Below are 18379 nucleotides of genomic sequence, written 5' to 3'. Positions count from 1 at the left end.
ATTTATTAACCGTCATGTGCAGACACTAAAAATATAATTTTGATATCATTATGTTGGTATTTCAGCAAAATTATTCTGAAGGAAGCTGTGTGAAGAACTGTGTGAAGAAGCTGTGTGAAGAATTTAATTTCCTAAAAGGAAATAAATGACATAATTTGGGGACAATAATGAGGTTTGAACTAAGTCAGTGGCAATGGTTGTTTTGTTTTTTTCTTAATTGTGGGTGTTGGGACCAGGCCAGATTGAAAGATGGATGTTAGTAGAAGCAGACAGAGGACTAGATGTAGTAATTGACTGGCAATTAAAGATATGGAGAGGAACAGAGTAAGGACACCACATGACTCTTGGCTTGAACACTAAAAGAACCCTCATTAAGGCCAGGCATGGTGGCTCACGCCTGTAATCCCAGCACTTTGGGAGGCCAAGGCGGGTGGATCACCTGAGGTCAGGAGTTCAAGACCAGCCTGGCCAACATGGTGAAACCCCATCTCTACTAAAAATACAAAAATTAGCTGGGCATGGTGACGGGCACCTGTAATCCCAGCTACTCGCAAGGCTGAGGCAGGAGAATTGCTTAAAGTCAGGAGAAGGAGGCTGCAGTGAGCCGAGATCGCGCCATTGCACTCCAGCCTGGGCAACAAGAGCAAAACTCTATATCAAACGAAAAAAAGAACCCTCATTAAGATAGAGACTACAAGGGTAAAACAGATTTAGGAACAAGAAGATGGGTTTATTTTTCAACAAATGATGCATTCATACATTCAGCACCTAAAAGACACACAAAAGACAATGGGATATACGGAATGAATACGCAGGAAATCTGTGTAGATAAATCAGTATGCTCTGTCTCCCAGGATTACTTGCAATTAAAGCATTCCCATAACTATACAATTAATAGCTTTTCCTTGTCAAACAATTTTAGAAATAAGAAAGTGGTTAAGAGATTTGAGAAAACGAGTCCCTTTCCCTATACACTTAATTCATGGTATTGAAACCCTACTTCACTTATGTTTTTCATTGTCATTTCGAATAGCAAAACCTTATTTATGCACTCCATCTGGTTTAATGAATTTGATGTACTTTCTTCAGAAAAAAGTTGATAATGTGAAGCTCTCTCCATATATTTTCCCTTCTTTTGTGTGGGTAAAATGATTATTCAACTCTACCTGTTGAATCCTATTGCCTCTTTTTAAGGTTTTATTTGCTTGTTGGACATTTTCTGGCTTCTCTTATTCTATCTGGGAATTGGTATTTTAAAACATACATACAAACACGCACACACGCCTGTTCAACTTAGTCAAATAATTGCAGCAACCACTTTTTGAGCTAGTCTTATAAACCAAGAATATGTTAAGTGCTTTACATACATTATTATCTCATTTAATTCTTAAAATCTCAGAAAGTAGGTAACTCCATTTGGTGAATAAATAAAACTGAACCTCAAAAATATTACATAAGGAGTCCAATGTCACACAACCAGTGATGTCAGTATCAGGCCTTGAACCTAGGTCTATAGAGCACCAAAACCCGTGCCACCTAAGTTTCATACATTTTTTGCTATCTGTAACAAATCCTATACAGAAGGTCTTACAAAAGTACTTTCATTCATGCAACAAATATGAGTGCCTACATGTCTTTAAAACTGCTGTAGATATACTTTGAACAGCCCCTTTCTTGAACTGTTTTTGCAACTGGAAAGCTGCACACTATGCACTTTTCCCTTTACTTCCTCTCCTTAAATGTCAAATTTAATCATGTTATGATTATTATCAGGTAGTGGTTCAGCCACAGCTATTTCCTGCCCCAGTTCCTGTTCAGTACCCAGAATAAAATCCAGCATATTTTCATTCCTAGTGCTCTACAACTACCTGTTCTAGGAAGCAGTCAGTTGTTCTCATCTGAAAACTCACTTCTATATTTTGTGTCACATTAGCAATTTTCATGAGACTAACAAGGTAGACTAAAAATGCAGTTTTCCTAAATGTCACTTAATATTTTCCACTTTCACATGATTCTGGTCATCAAGTGATGTTTCAGATTTGTAAATTTAATGTATTTATGGTTCGGTATTAATCTGAGAAGACAGAAGCATGAGACTTTCTCAGATTTTCAAGGGCAGTCCCAATTTAAAACACCCTGGCCAGGTGTGGAGGCTCACATGTGTAATCCCAAGACTTTGGGAGGCCAAGGTGGGAAAATTGCTTGAGGTCTCTAGCCTGCCCAACATAGCAAGACCCTGTATCTACAAAAAAATAAAAATTAAAAAATTAGCTGGACACAGTGGTGCATGCCTGCAGGTGTAGCTGCTCAGGAGACTGAGGCAACACGATTGCCTGAGCCTGACAGTTCAAGGTTTTACAGTGATCGCACTTCTACTCCAACCTGGAAGACAGAATGAGACTCTGTCTCAAAATAAAAAAAATTCTGGCCCACTATCATATATCAAGTAGGGGTTAAGAAAAGACAGTCAAAATATGCAAAGGGGAGTTTGCAATAATGACTCCAGGTGGTTACAGACTAGGTAAAGGGGTTAAAGGATGGCAACCGTCACTTTGGAATTCTTCGAGTCTTACTTTGAACTGGGAAAATAAGTATTGGAAGGTAAATATTAAATAAACATGTAATAATGGACAAACTGCTGAGGTTTTCCTGTAATTTTAGTATCTAAGTATGCAATTTCCAATTATCAAAATTGGGTAGTACTCACTTTGTCCAATCACATTTACATACCATTATCACTTAAACCTGGCCTTCACACATACATTTTATACAAAGCTACAATTACTTACCATTCCCTCAGCAATCCACATTTCTGTTCTGAGACTCTGCCTCTTCCTGTTCCGCATGGAATGCCCTCCTTCCCCACCTACAAATACCACCTTCAGACCTTTAAGGCTTCAGTGTTAGCTCCCCTGAAACCCAACTAGTTCTCTCTTAAAATTATTGTTTCTTTTTTATTCACTGCTTTCCATGTGCCAGTACTTTATATATTTTATTTAAGGCTTAATATCGTCTTTGAAGTATTATCCTTTCCATTAAACAGATAAGGGAACTGATGCTAAAAGAGGTTTGGTATTATGTTTCAGGAATTCAAATCCAGACTGTCTATACTTTAACTGAATTCTTGTCTCAAGAATTATTGGGACCACAAGCATTTTGGATTTGGAATATTTGCATATACATAAAGAGATATCTTAGAGATGGGACCCAAGTATAAACACAAAATTCATTTATGTTTCATTTACACCTTATACACATAGCCCGAAGGTAATTTTATGTAACATTTTAAAATAATTCTGTGCATGAAACAAAGTTTTGACTTTTTTTATTTTTTATTTTGAGATGGTGTCTTGCTCTGTCACTCAGGCTGGAGTGCAGTGGCACAATCTCAGCTCACTGCAACCTCCACTTCCTGGATTCAAGTGAGTCTTCTGTCTCAGCCTCCGGAGTAGCTGGGACTACAGGTGCATGCCACCATGCCCGGCTAATTTTTTTTGTATTTTCAATAGAGACGGGGTTTCATCATATTGGTCAGACTGGCCTTGAACTCCTGACCTCAGGTGCTCCACCCTCCTTGGCCTCCCAAAGTGCTGGGATTACAGGCGTGAGCCACCGCGCCCGGCTTGACTGTATTTTGACTGTAACCTGTCATATGAAGTCAAGTGTCTTGTGGCAACATCTTGACACTCAAAAGGTTTCAGATTTTACAGCATTTCAGATTTTCAGTTTACAGATGCTGAATCTGTATATATCGTATTGTATTATCATAGTTTGTTCAAATACCTATCTCTCCCATCAAATGGATGCTCCTCAAACACAGAGAAGGTAACTCCATCCCTTTATCTTCAGCAAAATCCAATAGTGCCTATTATACAATGATCTCAAAGTGTTACTATGTACAATAGTGGATTCAATTTACGGTTTTGCAGCATTATTTTCCACTGAGTAGTCTCCTACTATAAAGTCTCCAAGAATCCAATTTTACTGTGGTAATAAAGTATAATGGCTTGGAATGTAGGCTTTGGAATCAGAGTGTATAGGTGTAAATCTCACCTCTACTGACTCATTAGGGAAGAAATCTTGAACAAATTAGTTAACTAAGTCTTGGTTTGCTCATCTATAAAATGACAGTAATCAGTACCCATCTCACAGGACTAAAATGATTAAATAATATACAAGTAGTCCAACTATTTCGAGTCTCATTTTATCCACATGACACCCTAAATTCTCTTCATTTTAGTGAAGGTTTTTTTCGTTACAAATTCCTTGCAATTCTGCATTAAATGGACCAGCCAAAAAAGGTTCATGGTTTAAAAACTGGGTGGGTCACCTTATTTTTAAGGCCAACTGTCCAGTGCCAGTTTGGGCTCAAAGAAAGTTTACTCTTGGAGGCTTGACTATGCAAGAGTGCCCCTATTGTATACTATACTTGTTTACTCACCACATTTTCATGCTCCACCAGAAAGTGGTCAAAATTAGAACACGAAAACTCTCCACCTCACTAACACCTAACCTAAAACTATCAGATGCATTCAGACAGCTAGTCTGTGTGGGAGGCAGGCTATTTCTGGAGCAAAAAAATTTCCTGGAACCACTTTGTTTCTGGCCCCAGACACGGCTCATTCTCCCCAGACCTCCAGATTCCTCTCCTCTAGGTTATGGAGGTTGAGCCACTGCAACTGATAAGGCATATCCATTTCCTTCTCTTAAAATGTGCAGTCCATACACCATATCCAAGTTAGGATTTCAAATTGTTATACTGTTTTGTGGCTCTTTAGGCTAAAGTGCGCAGTTTCCAGACTCTCAGAATTCCCCTTCCAGTATTAAAAATACGGTGAAAAAAGCCCAGTTTGAAAGAAAACAAACTTTACAAAAATACCTGAAAACAAGATCAAATACTAAGTCTCTAGCCAAAGTCTTGGAGGAAAAAAAATGAAAAAAACGTTTAAAAATGGCAAAAGCTAACCAAAAACTGTAAGATTAAAGTATCACACCTAAAAAGTAGTCTCAAAGCAAGGAGGATATACTATACACAAAGAAAGTAACCGAAAACTACAAAATATTTAATATTCACCATGAATTTCAAAATTACTTGGCATGTAAAGTACGCACTGAGATTAATAAATTGTTCCAGATCCTGCACAGGTTAGTATAAGGCAGTTCCTTGTTTTTGCCACGCTAAAAATAAAAAGGGTGACAGATTAGTGACAGAATGATCCCTGAAGTTACACAAGGAGGTGCTGAGTTAGAAAGCCATGACTCGAAGGACAATACCAGAATGCTGGCTGTCAACACTGGGCAGATAAAAATAAGAAAAACCGAAGCATGCTGTTGGAGCACGGTATTGTTTCCAGACGGGAACTACCCCTTAAGGCCCATGCCTAGCATCTCAGCACCCTCTCCGCCGTGTTGGGATCGGAAAACTCGACTGCCGCCTGCTCAGAGGGGGCAGGGCAGCGACCCTCCTTCCACCTCCGCCAGCGCGCGAGCCGCCGCCCCCCCTCCCCGAGCCCGCTCCTCCGGCCGCTAGCTGACCTCTCCCTGCCCGCCGGGCTAGCCACCCGAGACCCCTGAACGCCCTTCCAGGACCCGACGTCCCCTCAGCACAGCGCTAAGGGAAGGAAGCAAAGGACAGGGGCCTGGGAGCGGGGCCCGAGGGGCGGGTGGCGGTGCTGGGGTTCGGCCCGTCACCATCAAGGCTTGAGGACCGCGCGAGCTCGGGGGGAAGGCGGCTGAGCCTCCGCCACCAGCCGACTGATAGGAGGGGGTCGCGGCTGACTCCGGCCCTCAGGTACGGGAGACTGCCGGGAAAGACGCCGGCGGCGGAGGGCGACGCGCTGGCCCCGGAGCCCCCACCTCCATCCCGACGACCGCTATCCTCCCTCGTCCCGATCCATCCTCGAGATTGTGTCAGAACTCGACGACCTCCACACGGCCCACCCGAGCGCGGAGGTGATGCCGCTCTTACCGTAGGAGCGGGCGCCGCGCCGCTAGGAGGCGGCTGAGGTGCGCGCGGGAGACTCCGAAGCTAGCGCCGCCGCCGACAGAGCCCGAGGAGCCACAACGAGGCTGCCGGCGGGCGCGCTGCCTCCAGAGCGTTGCCCCACCCCCTCTCCCGCAGGATTTTGCGCCGGAGCCTGCAGTCACTGCGCGCGGGCAGGGAGGATGGGAGGAGGGGCGGGGCGTCCCGAGAGGGCGGAGCTGAGCGCCGGCTGCTCTGATTAACATCTGTGGGCCCAATGGGAGCACGGAAACTCCAGGCTGAACTTGGACTGATTTCCCTCCTAACCCGTGACAGTAGAGAGGCGGGACCAATGGGGCTTTTTATTGCCGCCTTTCTGTCTAACCCGAAAGTTAGGAAAGTCGGTTGGTTTACACCGGAGGACAAATGGTCCAATTACCGCGGAAAACGGACCTCTGAATCCAGATTGGCGTCCTCCCTACCTATAGGATAGGCTCAGGGGCGGTGAGAACCAGCCCCGGATGTGGGCGCGGCACTGAGGTAGGACTGAGAGATCCTATAACGCAGTGTTTTGGGGAGGCGGAACTGAATTTTTTTCTTAATTATCATGTGACGGGTTCTGGATTTAATGGGGGGAAAAGTGCGGAAAAGGACAAGCATCCAAACTGGCGAATTTCCTGATCTTCGCGTCCCTCTCCGCTCTCCGGCCGGTGGCGCTGCCAGGTGAGTCTGGGGCTCTGCCCTAGCCCGCACGGTAGACCGGCGCTGGTCTCCTGATGCTTCCGTGGGCTGTGCGGCCGACCCCCAACCCATCACACAGCCAGCCCCAAACGCGCACACGCCTGCTTGGCTCCAGGGCTTCTGTGCGCATCCAGCAGGAACCTTAGTAAACTCCAACGTGTGCTGGGCCCACAGCCCATAAAAGGGGAGCGTCCGGGTGGGGCGCCGCGAGCCGACTGTCGGTGTTTGCAGAAGGGAAAGTATAGTTTAGGAGCGTCCTGAAGTTCCAGGGGCAAGTAGGCCCCCAGATAAGCTAAGTTGTAAGCAGAACGCTGTTCCTTTGGCAAGGCCGTTGCTGCAAGGCTTTTCAAAAGCAACTCATTATGAAGAATAAATATGTGGACTCATGAAGCAAAATTATCTTTGGGATGAGGCAGGTTCACTTGGTAGAGTACTGGCAGTGGCGAGAGAAGGGAAATGGGGGCTGATACCCACCCGCGGGCGATGTGGGTGGGGCTCTATATATTTCCATAACGGGGTCACTCCGAAGGTTTTAAAAATGAATAAGGAATCATTAACAAATATTTAAGTGTCTTCCTAGTGCAGGAAATAGCCACCTTAAATGGGAAACATTTTAGTTGAGCACATTTTTGGAGTACGCACCTCCCCCTTTCATGTGGAGAGAATAGTAGGAAACATAACGACTGCCCAAATTGATGAAGACGTAAATGTAAAACTGGGATCGTATGTCATCGTTGTAGCTCAGCCTACAAGCGTACAATCCTTCAATCGTCATTTAAGTATCAGCAGTGCTTCCCCACTGAGGGTATTTTCGTGCAAGAACAGAATTTTGTTACATCCCACATTATAAATCTTGTAGGCACGATAAGATTGTTACTTGCATCCTTTCACCTCCAGCCTTAAAGCACCTGTGGTGAGTGCAGCCAAATATAAGGAAAAAATGAAGCTTGTCTTATCTGATGGCAGATGGAACAGTTAGGTTTAAGCAAATGTATAATCGTAAACCGTTTTTCAGAGGTTCACAAAAACGGCCAGATAGATTGGAGATGGGGATTGTGCAATTTACAGGATGAAATCCATCCGTGGTTATTAATCAACACACACCCATCCAACCCTGCTTCCAAATTCAGTCCCACATCCCACTATATGGCAGCCTCTGGCCGGGAAAGGAAACCAACACAGAAAAATGCCTCCTTAGGAGCAAAAGTACTGCAGTATGAAGCCTGTGCCAATTAAGTAAACAAGTTTAAGTGCCACTAGATGGGTATAAGGGAAAAGAGGTGAGTTAGGAGACTCATACTTAACTGTTGAAATAGAACAGATGTGTCCTCTTGCACCGTGATAGCCATCCACTATTTAAAGTAGTATAGATGTTGCACAGTACATCAAAGTTAGTTCTAAAACATAATTGAGCACGCTAATCTAGGGTATTTGGCTCAATTAGCCAGTTTCTTCACCTTTTCTCTATTATCTTCCTGCATCTTTCCTCCTACCACGCATGCTTTTGTTCCTATGGGTAGCACCTTCTGATCTTTTTCTCTTTCCATCAAGTATCCTCTCTCATCTTCAGGGCCATTCCCCATTGGCTTATTTCTCTGTTTGTAGTCATAAATTCTTCCTTTCCTGAAAATTTCTTCTTTCAGTTTCATATACCCTATCTTTCATTTTCTCTTCTCCAAATGCCTCAAAGGAATAAAGTGTTCTCAATTGTTTCCATTTCTTGATCTTCTGTTAACTGCATACAGTCTGGCTTCTGATTTCCCATTCTACTTATCCTTTTTCCAAATGGTCATAAAGGTTGGTATAAAAAACTTAAGTAGAGGAACATATCATAAACCTCTATGTGAAGATTAAATAAAATAAATGCTATCCCTAAGTTTTATGCATTCACAATCAAAATTCTAAGTTTTTAAGAATCAGCTTAGCAATTTTAGCATTGAAAAACTGCAAGGACAAAATAGAAAATATTCTAGAAAAGAAGCCGGCATGATGGCTCACACCTGTAATCCCAACACTTTGGGAGGCTGAGGTGGGTGGATCACTTGAGATCAGGGGTTCGAGATCAGCGTGGCCAACATGGTGAAACCCCAGCTACTTGGGAAACTGAAGTGGGAGGATCACTTGAACCCGAGAGGCAGAGGCTGCAGTGACCCGAGATCGTGCTACTGCACTCCAGCCTGAGTGACAGAGTGAGACTCCATCTCAAAAAAGAAAAAAAGATTCTAGAAAAGAGAACAGCTAGTAGATACTAGGTCTTCCAGATATTAATACATTCCTAGAGCAACAGTAAGTCATACAGTATTAGTGCAAAAGAGAAACATATGGATCAGTGAGGCAGAATAGTGATATAAGAAATAGCCCCCAAAATTTAGCATCTAATAATCACAAAACATCAAAAGTTATTAGGTGGTCCTGATTATTGAATGGATAACAAGTAGTTTTATATATATATATATCTCCACAAATCAGTGAGAGTATTGTTAAAAGGAAAAAAACTATTATATCAAGAAGATATTTGTAAGAATTTTTATGAGAAAATAAGTGAGAATTTAAGAATATAAGTTTCAGACTATGTGAAAATCCAGTGTTACCAATGCCTTTTATATTATATAGCCTAACAACCTCTTTACAATTTTTTTTTTTTTAGACAGTGGTCTCACTCCCATCGCCTAGGCTGGAGTGCAGTGAGCAACATGGCTCACTGCAGCCTTGACTTCCCGGGTTCAGGTGATTCTCCCACTTCAGCATCACGAGTAGGAGGGAATACAGGCACGTGCTACTGCACCTAATTTTTTGTATTTTTAGTAGAGACGGGGTTTCACCATGTTGCCCAGACTAGTCGTGAACTCCTGGGCTCAAGAGATGCACCTGCCTTGCTTGGACTCCCAAAGGGTTAGGACTATGGGCATGAGCCACTGCCTCCAGCCACTAAAATGTTAATTCTACTTTATATTCTTGTAATTTTTATTAATCGTTCCCTCCTTTTATTGATGGATTGATTGATTGAGACAGGATCTCACTCTGTTGCCCAGGCTGGAGTGTAGTGGCACGATCTCACGGGTCACTCACTACAGCCTCGACTTCCTGGACTCAAGCAATCCTCCCACTTTAGCCTCTCAGTAGCTGCGACTACAAGGTGCATACCATCACGCCTTGCCAATTTTTTTATTTTTTGTAGAGACAGGGTTTCGCTATATTGCCCTGGCTGGCGTGGAGCTCTTGGGCTCAAGTGATAGGCCCACCTTCTCCTACCCAAGTACTGGGATTACTGGCGTGAGTCGTGCACCCTTCCCATTCCCTTCTATTAAAACTCTTCTCAGCTTGATACCCACCTTTCCCTTTTTCACTACTTTGAATGCTTTTTTCTTTGTACCCCTTGAAACTGAATGAAAAATTACAGATTTACAAATGTATAGGAAGATGAAGAACATCTTTGCGGTGCAAGAATAAAGTTGTAAGTGCCTGGACTTGAGTGATAGCATTGAAAAGGAATCACCTGACATTTTGAATAGAGCTTATACAGTGGATATACTAAAAATTGTATTTTGTCATGGGCTGTAAGGAATGGTGGATATAATGTCAATGATCACTAAGTTTTAGAGGATTTGTAAGGAAGAATAGTAGAATGTTTTCAAAATTAGGAAGTCAGTTGGGAAAGAACCAGTTTTGTTCACTAGGAATGGAAGTTATACTTTTTTTCTGGTATCAAAACAATCTTGACTTTTTCTCCTTCTCTTAGGGTGTATTTCCTTTTTTTCGATCCTGCAACAGCCTCTTTAAACTGTTTAAATGAGAATGTCCTTGGCTCAGAGAGTACTACTCACCTGGCTTTTCACATTACTCTTCTTGATCATGTTGGTGTTGAAACTGGATGAGAAGGCACCTTGGAACTGGTTCCTCATATTTATTCCAGTCTGGATATTTGATACTATCCTTCTTGTCATGCTGATTGTGAAAATGGCTGGGCGGTGTAAGTCTGGCTTTGACCCTCGACATGGATCACACAATATTAAAAAAAAAGCCTGGTACCTCATTGCAATGTTACTTAAATTAGCCTTCTGCCTCGCACTCTGTGCTAAACTGGAACAGTTTACTACCATGAATCTATCCTATGTCTTCATTCCTTTATGGGCCTTGCTGACTGGGGCTTTAACAGAACTCGGATATAACGTCTTTTTTGTGAGAGACTGACTTTTAAGTACATCATCTCATTTCTATTGCTGTTCAACAAGTTACCATTAAAGTGTTCTGAATCTTTCAAGCTTCAAGAATACCAGAGAACTGAGGGAAAATAACAAATGTAGTTTTATACTACTTCCATAAAACAGGATTGGTGAATCACGGACTTCTAGTCAACCTACAGCTTAATTATTCAGTATTTGAGTTATTGAGATCCTTATTGTCTCTATGTAAATAAAGTTTGTTTTGGACCTCATTTTTCTACATGACTCTTGAATAATCTGTTGTATATGGTCAGTATCTAAAGTAAGTAAATATAAAACCTTTAACCTACATGTTTGGGCCAGGCGAGGTGGCTCACACTTGTAATCCCAGCACTTTGGGAGGTCGAGGCAGGTGGATCACTTGAGGTCAGGAGTTCAGGACCAGCCTGGCCAACATGGTGAAACCCCGTCTCTACTAAAAGTACAAAAATTAGCCAGGCATGGTGGTGGGCGCCTGTAATCCCAGCTACTCAGGAGGCTCAGACAGGAGAATCACTTGAACCCTGGAGGTGGAGGTTGCAGTGAGCCAAAATCACACCACTGCACTCCAGCCTGGGCAATAATAGGGCTAGACTCCATCTCAAAAACAAAACAAAACCTACATATTTGAATAGAAGTTTAATATACGACGATTGTATTATGACCAAAGTAAATGGCCATTTGTGTTTCTAAATTATGAAGGAAAAAAAAAACCTAGTTACTAAAACAGGGATGCCATTTTGTATTTACATTTAGAAAGAATCTGAGTTTGACAGATTTTTATCTAGGCTAAATTCATTATTACCTCTATCTTCTGGTTGGGACAAATAATTCTGAGGTGGCATGTTAAAAAAGCAGAAAAGCTGGGTGCGGTGGCTCACGCCTGTAATCCCGGCACTTTGGGAGGCCAAGGCGGGCAGACCATGAGGTCAAGAGATCGAGACCATCCTGGCCAACATGGTGAAACCCCATCTGTACTACACAAAAATTAGCTGGGCATGGTGGCGGATGCCTGTAGTCCCAGCTACTCGGGAGGCTGAGGCAGGAGAATCGCTTGAACCCAGGAGGCAGAGATCACACCACTGCACTCCAGCCTGGCGAAAGAGCGAGACTCCATCTCAAAAAAACAAAACAACAACAAAAGAAAACAGCAGAAGCTTGCCACTTACTAAAGTTAGGGGGACCTAATAATCCTGATTCTGTCAGGACAGGCCCAGTTTATACCTGTTGTCCTCGGGTCTCAAGGAATTAGTGCCCCTCTCACAATTAGAAGTGTCTTGAATTGAGAAAGCATATTATCACCTTCAAGGTACTAATCAATTCCAATGAAGCAGAGGTGGCAGTACTTATAAAAATTCCAAAGAGGTTGAAGTGTTTTATAACCCTGAAGCACGATGATTGTTCTTACCCTATACAACCCTCACCTTTAGCTTTAAGAGAAATCTAAAGTGATTTTTTTTTTCTGTTTTAAAAAGATCAAACAAAAAAGTGATTTCTGGCTACTGAAACAGAAGGTCTAGTTCTGCCTTGTAATGACAGATAACATAAGTTTCACAACACAACAGATTAATACAGCGTAACTCATTAGGCATTTGAACTGGAGAACTAGGCTAAATAAAAACTAATCAACTGCAAATATTTTAATCTTATAATTGGCAATAATTAGTATTTTCAGTACATAAAAATAGGATTGAGAATAGTTAGTACTAGGAATAGAATGTCCCAGGCTTGATCAGATACCTCTAACTCAACTGAGAGATCCATCCATGCTTTGGTGTATGGGATCTATCATTAAATAAATTCCAAGTAGAAGAAAGCTTACATTTCTCTAAAAAACCAGCCAAGAGGATTTTGGAGTACAGGGAAAAGGAAAAGAAGGGATGGCACCGCGGCAAACAACCAGCTAGGCCAGAAGTCAGCAAAATTTCTCTGTAAAGGGCTGCTCAGTAGGTGATGTGGTTTCTTTTGCAACTACTCAACTCCGTCTTTATGGCAGAGGAAGCAGCCATAGACCATGGCTATATCCCAATAAAACCCTATTTATGGACATGAAATTTAAATTTCAAATGATTTTCATATCACAAAATACTATTTTTACTTTTGTGTCAACCATTTAATGCCATAAAAACCATTCTTGCCTCACACACCATAGAAAAACTGGTGGTGTGTTAGATATGGCCTACGGGAGGTAATTTGCTGACCCCTGTGCTAGGCAATAAAAGCAGAATGGAATTCTGTGTGAGATGTTAAGAGGAAAGGTCTCTTGCTCCCCTAAACAGTTCTACAAGGAAGGAAGAGAGAAATTAGGTAAGAATTGTACGTAAACGGCAACACGATAACCAACTTGTTTACACATGAGGGTCAATGAATTTTAACAGCATCTGAAGGATTCCCAGAAAGCAGAACTGCTCTACTAAATAAACACTTGAAGCAGCACAATAAATTATCATGGATATGTGCCTCAATACACCCATAATGTATTACATTAAAACATTACGTAATGAAAGACATTAAAGATAGAAAGCATGCTTACAGGTAGAAAAATCAAAACAAATGGACCAATATGTAAACAGTACTGTACGAAAATACCTTCCTAGGTTTTAGTTATAGGATTCTTGTTTATATGACAGAGAAATCTACCAATGACGTTTTTTAAGATTAAACACACTGCCTCATGAAGGAAACTTAAACATCAGAGGTTCTTACCAAAGCCGATTTTTTCTAGGTTAGCATGGATGTAACTTACTCTGGTTTGGGCAAAAGATTTGTCATCAACAATCTGAGTAAAAGCAACCTGTGCACAAAGTAACTTTTTATAAGACTTGAAACTATGAAAAGGGGCGGAGTGCAGTGGCTCATACCTGTGGTCCCAGCTACATGGAAGGCTGAGGTGGGAGAATCGCTTGAACCCGGGAATTCAAGATTACAGTAAGCTATGATCATACCACTGCACTCCAATGGGTGACAAAGTGAGACCCTGTCTCAAAAAAAAAAGAAAAAGGCCCACACCCACACCTGTAATCCCAGCACTTTGGGAGGCCGAGGCGGGTGGATCACTTGAGATCAGGAGTTCGAGACTAGCCTGGCCAACAGGGTGAAACCCTGTCTTAACTAAAAATACAAAAAATTAGCTGGGTGTGGTGGCCGGCGCCTATAGTCCCACTTGAACCTGGGAAGCAGCGGTTGCAGTGAGCCGAGATCGTACCATGGCACTCCAGCCTAGGCAACAAGAGTGAAACTCCGTCTCAAAAAATAAAATAATAATTTTAAAAAACATTCAAATGATCCAGAACTTAGTAACATTTCATGAACATAGGGACCAGATATGGTAGCCTCAACCAAACATGTAAAACATGAACACAAATCTACCAACAAAGAGCTTTCAAGCACCAAGAAAAATACTTGTACAAAGCTTCAAGAAGTAGAGATCTATCCTTGGGTTCAAGCTTACTGCAATTTTAAAAGTTATTAACCTGCGGGACCCCGTGGCTCACACCTGTAATCCCAGCACTTTGGGAGGCTGAGGCAGGTGGATCACGAGGTCAGGAGTTCGAGACCAGCCTGTCCAACATGGTAAAACCTCATCTCTACTAAAAATACAAAAATTAGCCGGGTGTGGTGGCCGGCACCTATAATCCTAGCTACTCAGGAGGCTGAGGCAGGAGAATTGCTTGAACCCTGGAGGCAGAGGTTGCAGTGAGCCAAGATCGCACCACTGCACTCCATCCTGGGTAACAGAGCAAAAGTCCATCTCAGGGAAAAAAAAAAAAGTTATTAACCTTATAAATTTGGTCATCTGGTTTCCAATTTGCTTTTTCACAGTGCAGCAAATAGGAGGGAACTATTGACTAATGAACAGAAGTGATAGCCAAAGGAGAGGAAACCACAGAATCATCTTCATACAAGGGCGAGCATATCACTACGCACCTGAGTCATCAGGAAAATCAATTAATTTCTCTTTATTGAGAGGAAAATATATCAGAGTCCTTTCGGTGTTATATATACAAGCCACAAACTACCAAAGGAGTTTTCCTTACTGTTGATTGGTCATGTTTGCACAGTAAACATCACTGTGAGCACAAAGTATTAATTATTAGTGTCCTTATACTTAGTGGCATAAATATTAAAACATGCAGAGGGTTGGGTTTGGTGGCTCTCACTTATAATCCCAGCACTCTGGGAGGTCGAGGTAGGAGAATCACTTAAGACCAGGAGTTCGAGACCAACCTGGGCAACATGGCGTAACATGAGGTCAGGAGTTCGAAACCAGCCTGGCCAAAATGGTGCAACCCTGTCTCTACTAAAAATACAAAAATTAGCCGGTGTCATGGTGCACACCTGTAATCCCAGCTACCCGGGAGGCTCAGGCAGGAGACTCACTTGAACCAAGGAGGTGGCTGGGTTGCAGTAAACTGAGATCACGCCACTGCACTCCAGCCTGGGCGACACAGTGAGACTCTGTCTCAAAAAAAAAAAAAAAAAAAAAGTTACACAATTTTAGAATAGGGTGGAAAAGGACAGGACATCTCTTTGTTGTAATGATGGAGAAACTAAAGCCCAGATAAATAATTAGCCCATGGTCACGGATAAGAGGAGGAGTGGGACTCCAAATGCTATTTCCACAAATATGTCTCCTGTTAAAGGAAAAAATAAAAAGTAACAGTGGAAGATACCAGTTGTCAAACCCTGAAGATACCACTGGGTTACAAGCTTTTCTGAGGGACCTGCCTTACACTTCACGTTTCTCATTTTGTGTTGCCCTGTATTCAAGTCAGTCAGTCATACTGTATTACACCATAAGGCAGTTGTCATCTATCTATACTTTTGCCTGTCTACCACTATCATCTATACATGACAGTCACAAATTTGTAATTCAATCAAGAATAGGCAGTCTATGATAAGACACGATTTTGAAATGCCAGCTTGGGAAAAACAGTGAACTAGGAAGATAGTTTTTGATGTCCACCTGCCTTTACCATACCTTGCCTTGACCCCTTCATGAAATTCCTCCTCACAGATGCCTATCCTCTGCCCCAAATTAGAATACAAAGAGGAGATAGTGAGGAAGGTGTGAAATGACTGGAGTGACCCAGCACAGAACTCTTTTAACTATTCTTTTGACTAATTCCAGAAGCAGAAGCTAACATGTAAGGTATGTAGAGTAAGCCAGGCAATGTGCTCAGTAAACATTTGGCATGTTCTGTCACTTAACTTTCACCACAAATTAACAGAACAGTATTATCCCTCCCATTTACAGATGAGAAATACAGACTAAGTAATTTTCTCACAGTTATACAAGTGTGGTTTTGGCGGGTTGTTTTTGTTTTGAGACAGGGTCTCGCTTTCACTCGGGCTGGAGTGCAGTGGCTTGATCATAGCTCACTGCAGCCTCAAGCTCCTGGGCTCAAGCCATCTCCTACCTCAGCCTCTTGAGTAGCTAGGACTACAGGTGTGTGCCACAATGACTGGCTGTTTTTACTACTATTATTAATTATTTAGAGATGGGAGTCTTGCTGTGTGGCCCATGTTGGTCTCAAACTTCTGGGCTCAAGTGAGCCTCCCACCTGGGCCTCCCAATGTGCTGGGATTACAGGTGTGAGCCACCATGCCCAGCCTTATTCCCTTTTACTGAACTTCAGCTATGTTGCTACAAATGCCTGCAGTCAAATATCATGGCTGGGAGCAGTGACTCATGCCTGTCATCCCAGCACTTTGGGAGGCTGAGGTGGGAGGAATGCTTGAGCCCAGGAGTTCAAGACCAGTCTGGGCAACATGGTGAAACACAATCTCTATAAAAAATTTAAAAAATTAGCGGGGTGTGGTGGTACACACCTGTAGTCCCAGCTACTCGAGAGACTGAGGCGTGGGAGGGTCACATGAGCCCAGGGAAGTCAAGGTGGCAGTGAGCCTGGGCAACAGAGTGAGACCCTGTTTCTAAATAATAAAGTGGCTTTACAGGTTTTACAGAAGGACTAACTGTATGAAAATGTGCAATCTTTATGTCCTTCTTCCATTCCTGCAATGGAATGGATATAGACTGAAAAAAAACTAGGGCAGGTTGTCATCTTCAGTATTTTCAATTTTTGAATTTTTTTAAACATGAGTAGGGAAAACCACAAAAGCTTAAACAGAATGCCTGTCTGATAACCAGACTTTATCTACCACTTAAGACTTAAAAATGTGAAATTCTGCCTCAGACTCTGAGATACCAAGGTGTTTCTTATGTAGCCAGGCATGGTGGCTCACACCTGTCATCCCATCACTTTGGGAGGCTGAGGCAGAAGGAATGCTTGAGCCCAGGAGTTCAAGATCAGTCTGGGCAACATGGTGAAACACTGTCTCTACAAAAAATATAAAAATTAGCTGAGCATGGTGGCATGCACCTGTAGTTCCAGCTACTAGGAGGCTGAGCTGGGCGGATCACTTGAGCCTGGGAGGTTGAGGCTGCAGTGAGCCAAGATCGTGCCACTGCACTCCTCCCTGAGGCTCCGTCTCAAAAAGATAAATAAAGTGGCTCTGGCGAAAGAGGGAGACCCTGTCTCAAAAAAAAAAAAAAAAAAAAATAGGTGCTTATATTTGCCATTTTAATCATTTTAGGAATAGTTAAAATTTATCTTTAGTTTGTAATAATTTTCAGTGTGTCTCTAGAAAAACCAGCTGAAGGAAAAATGTTGGGTAAGTTTCACAGGTTTTACGGGTTTATTTCTACAATACTGACTCTCTCCAAGCTGTCCAACAGGGCCTGGATGTCTAATAACTACCTTCTTAAACTGTATCCATAAGAGTTTTGGTTAGACTGCAGTACAAAACAAGAAACTTGGTTTCTTTATAATACCTTCTCATCCAACTTGTCTCCATTTTTCTTTCTGTTGTAATCCTAGAATTGAATTTGAAGTCAGACTGACTTTAAATTATACAAATCTACAGAGGTGGGAGGATCACTTGAGGCCAGGAGTTAAAGTTCATCCTGGGCAACATAGCGAGACTCTGTTTCTACCAAAAAACAAAAAAAAAAATTAAATTTAGCCAAGCATGGTGGTGGGCGCCTGTAATCCTAACTACTCAAGAGGATGAGGCGGGAGAATCACCTGAGCCCAGGAGTTTGAGGCTGTAGTGAGCCATGATTGTGCCACTGCACTCCAGCCTGAGTGACAGAGCAAGACTGTCTTTAAAAAGAAAGGAAACCTACCTAATCTTCCCCCACCCCTAGTGTACAGTATGTTCCGTCAAATATTTATTGAACACCAAGTATAAAATATATTAGGTGTTGGGGATACACAGTGATAAAATACCCAACTTCTAGCTCATCGTTTAGCTACAGTCCAACATGTACTTAATATGTATATTTAATGCTATGAGCAGAGGGCAGCAGACAGATTTGGGTCTATACCAACTACTGGGTGAGGGGACAGTTGGAGATGTCCCCTGTAAAGCCTATGAAACGCTGTATGTAAAGCAGGGGTCCCCAACCCCC

General features: G+C 42.4%; 2 protein-coding genes across 8 annotated transcripts in view; one reads left to right on the top strand and one right to left on the bottom strand.

Moving 5' to 3' along the window:
- PHTF2 (putative homeodomain transcription factor 2) overlaps positions 1–6168 on the bottom strand; it is a 160002-nt gene extending 153834 nt beyond the window's left edge. For 3 of the 6 annotated variants that reach the window (XR_007723983.1, XM_050782751.1, XM_050782755.1), the window contains exon 1: positions 5969–6168. The gene's annotated coding sequence lies outside the window, so the exon portion shown is untranslated. Of the gene's footprint in view, positions 1–5112; positions 5442–5856 lie in introns of those variants that run through there. The other 3 variants (XM_050782754.1, XM_050782752.1, XM_050782753.1) reach the window with 3 other exon arrangements.
- Positions 6169–6189: 21 nt separating this feature from the next.
- TMEM60 (transmembrane protein 60) lies at positions 6190–11138 on the top strand. 2 transcript variants are annotated; one of them, XM_050782781.1, is made up of 2 exons: positions 6190–6502; positions 10443–11138. In XM_050782781.1, exon 2 carries the CDS (start codon positions 10493–10495, stop codon positions 10892–10894), a length of 402 nt encoding a protein of 133 aa, XP_050638738.1. In that variant the 5' UTR covers positions 6190–6502; positions 10443–10492; the 3' UTR covers positions 10895–11138. The 2 variants fall into 2 exon arrangements, with proteins under 2 accessions (XP_050638738.1, XP_050638737.1); XM_050782780.1 differs by having other exon boundaries at positions 6193–6685.
- Positions 11139–18379: the final 7241 nt, after the last annotated feature.

This window comes from Macaca thibetana, chromosome 3 (genome assembly GCF_024542745.1).
Source record: "Macaca thibetana thibetana isolate TM-01 chromosome 3, ASM2454274v1, whole genome shotgun sequence".
NCBI lineage: Eukaryota > Metazoa > Chordata > Mammalia > Primates > Cercopithecidae > Macaca > Macaca thibetana.
The sequence above is the reverse complement of the archived record's forward strand: the minus strand, read 5'-3'. Positions and strand labels throughout refer to the sequence as shown.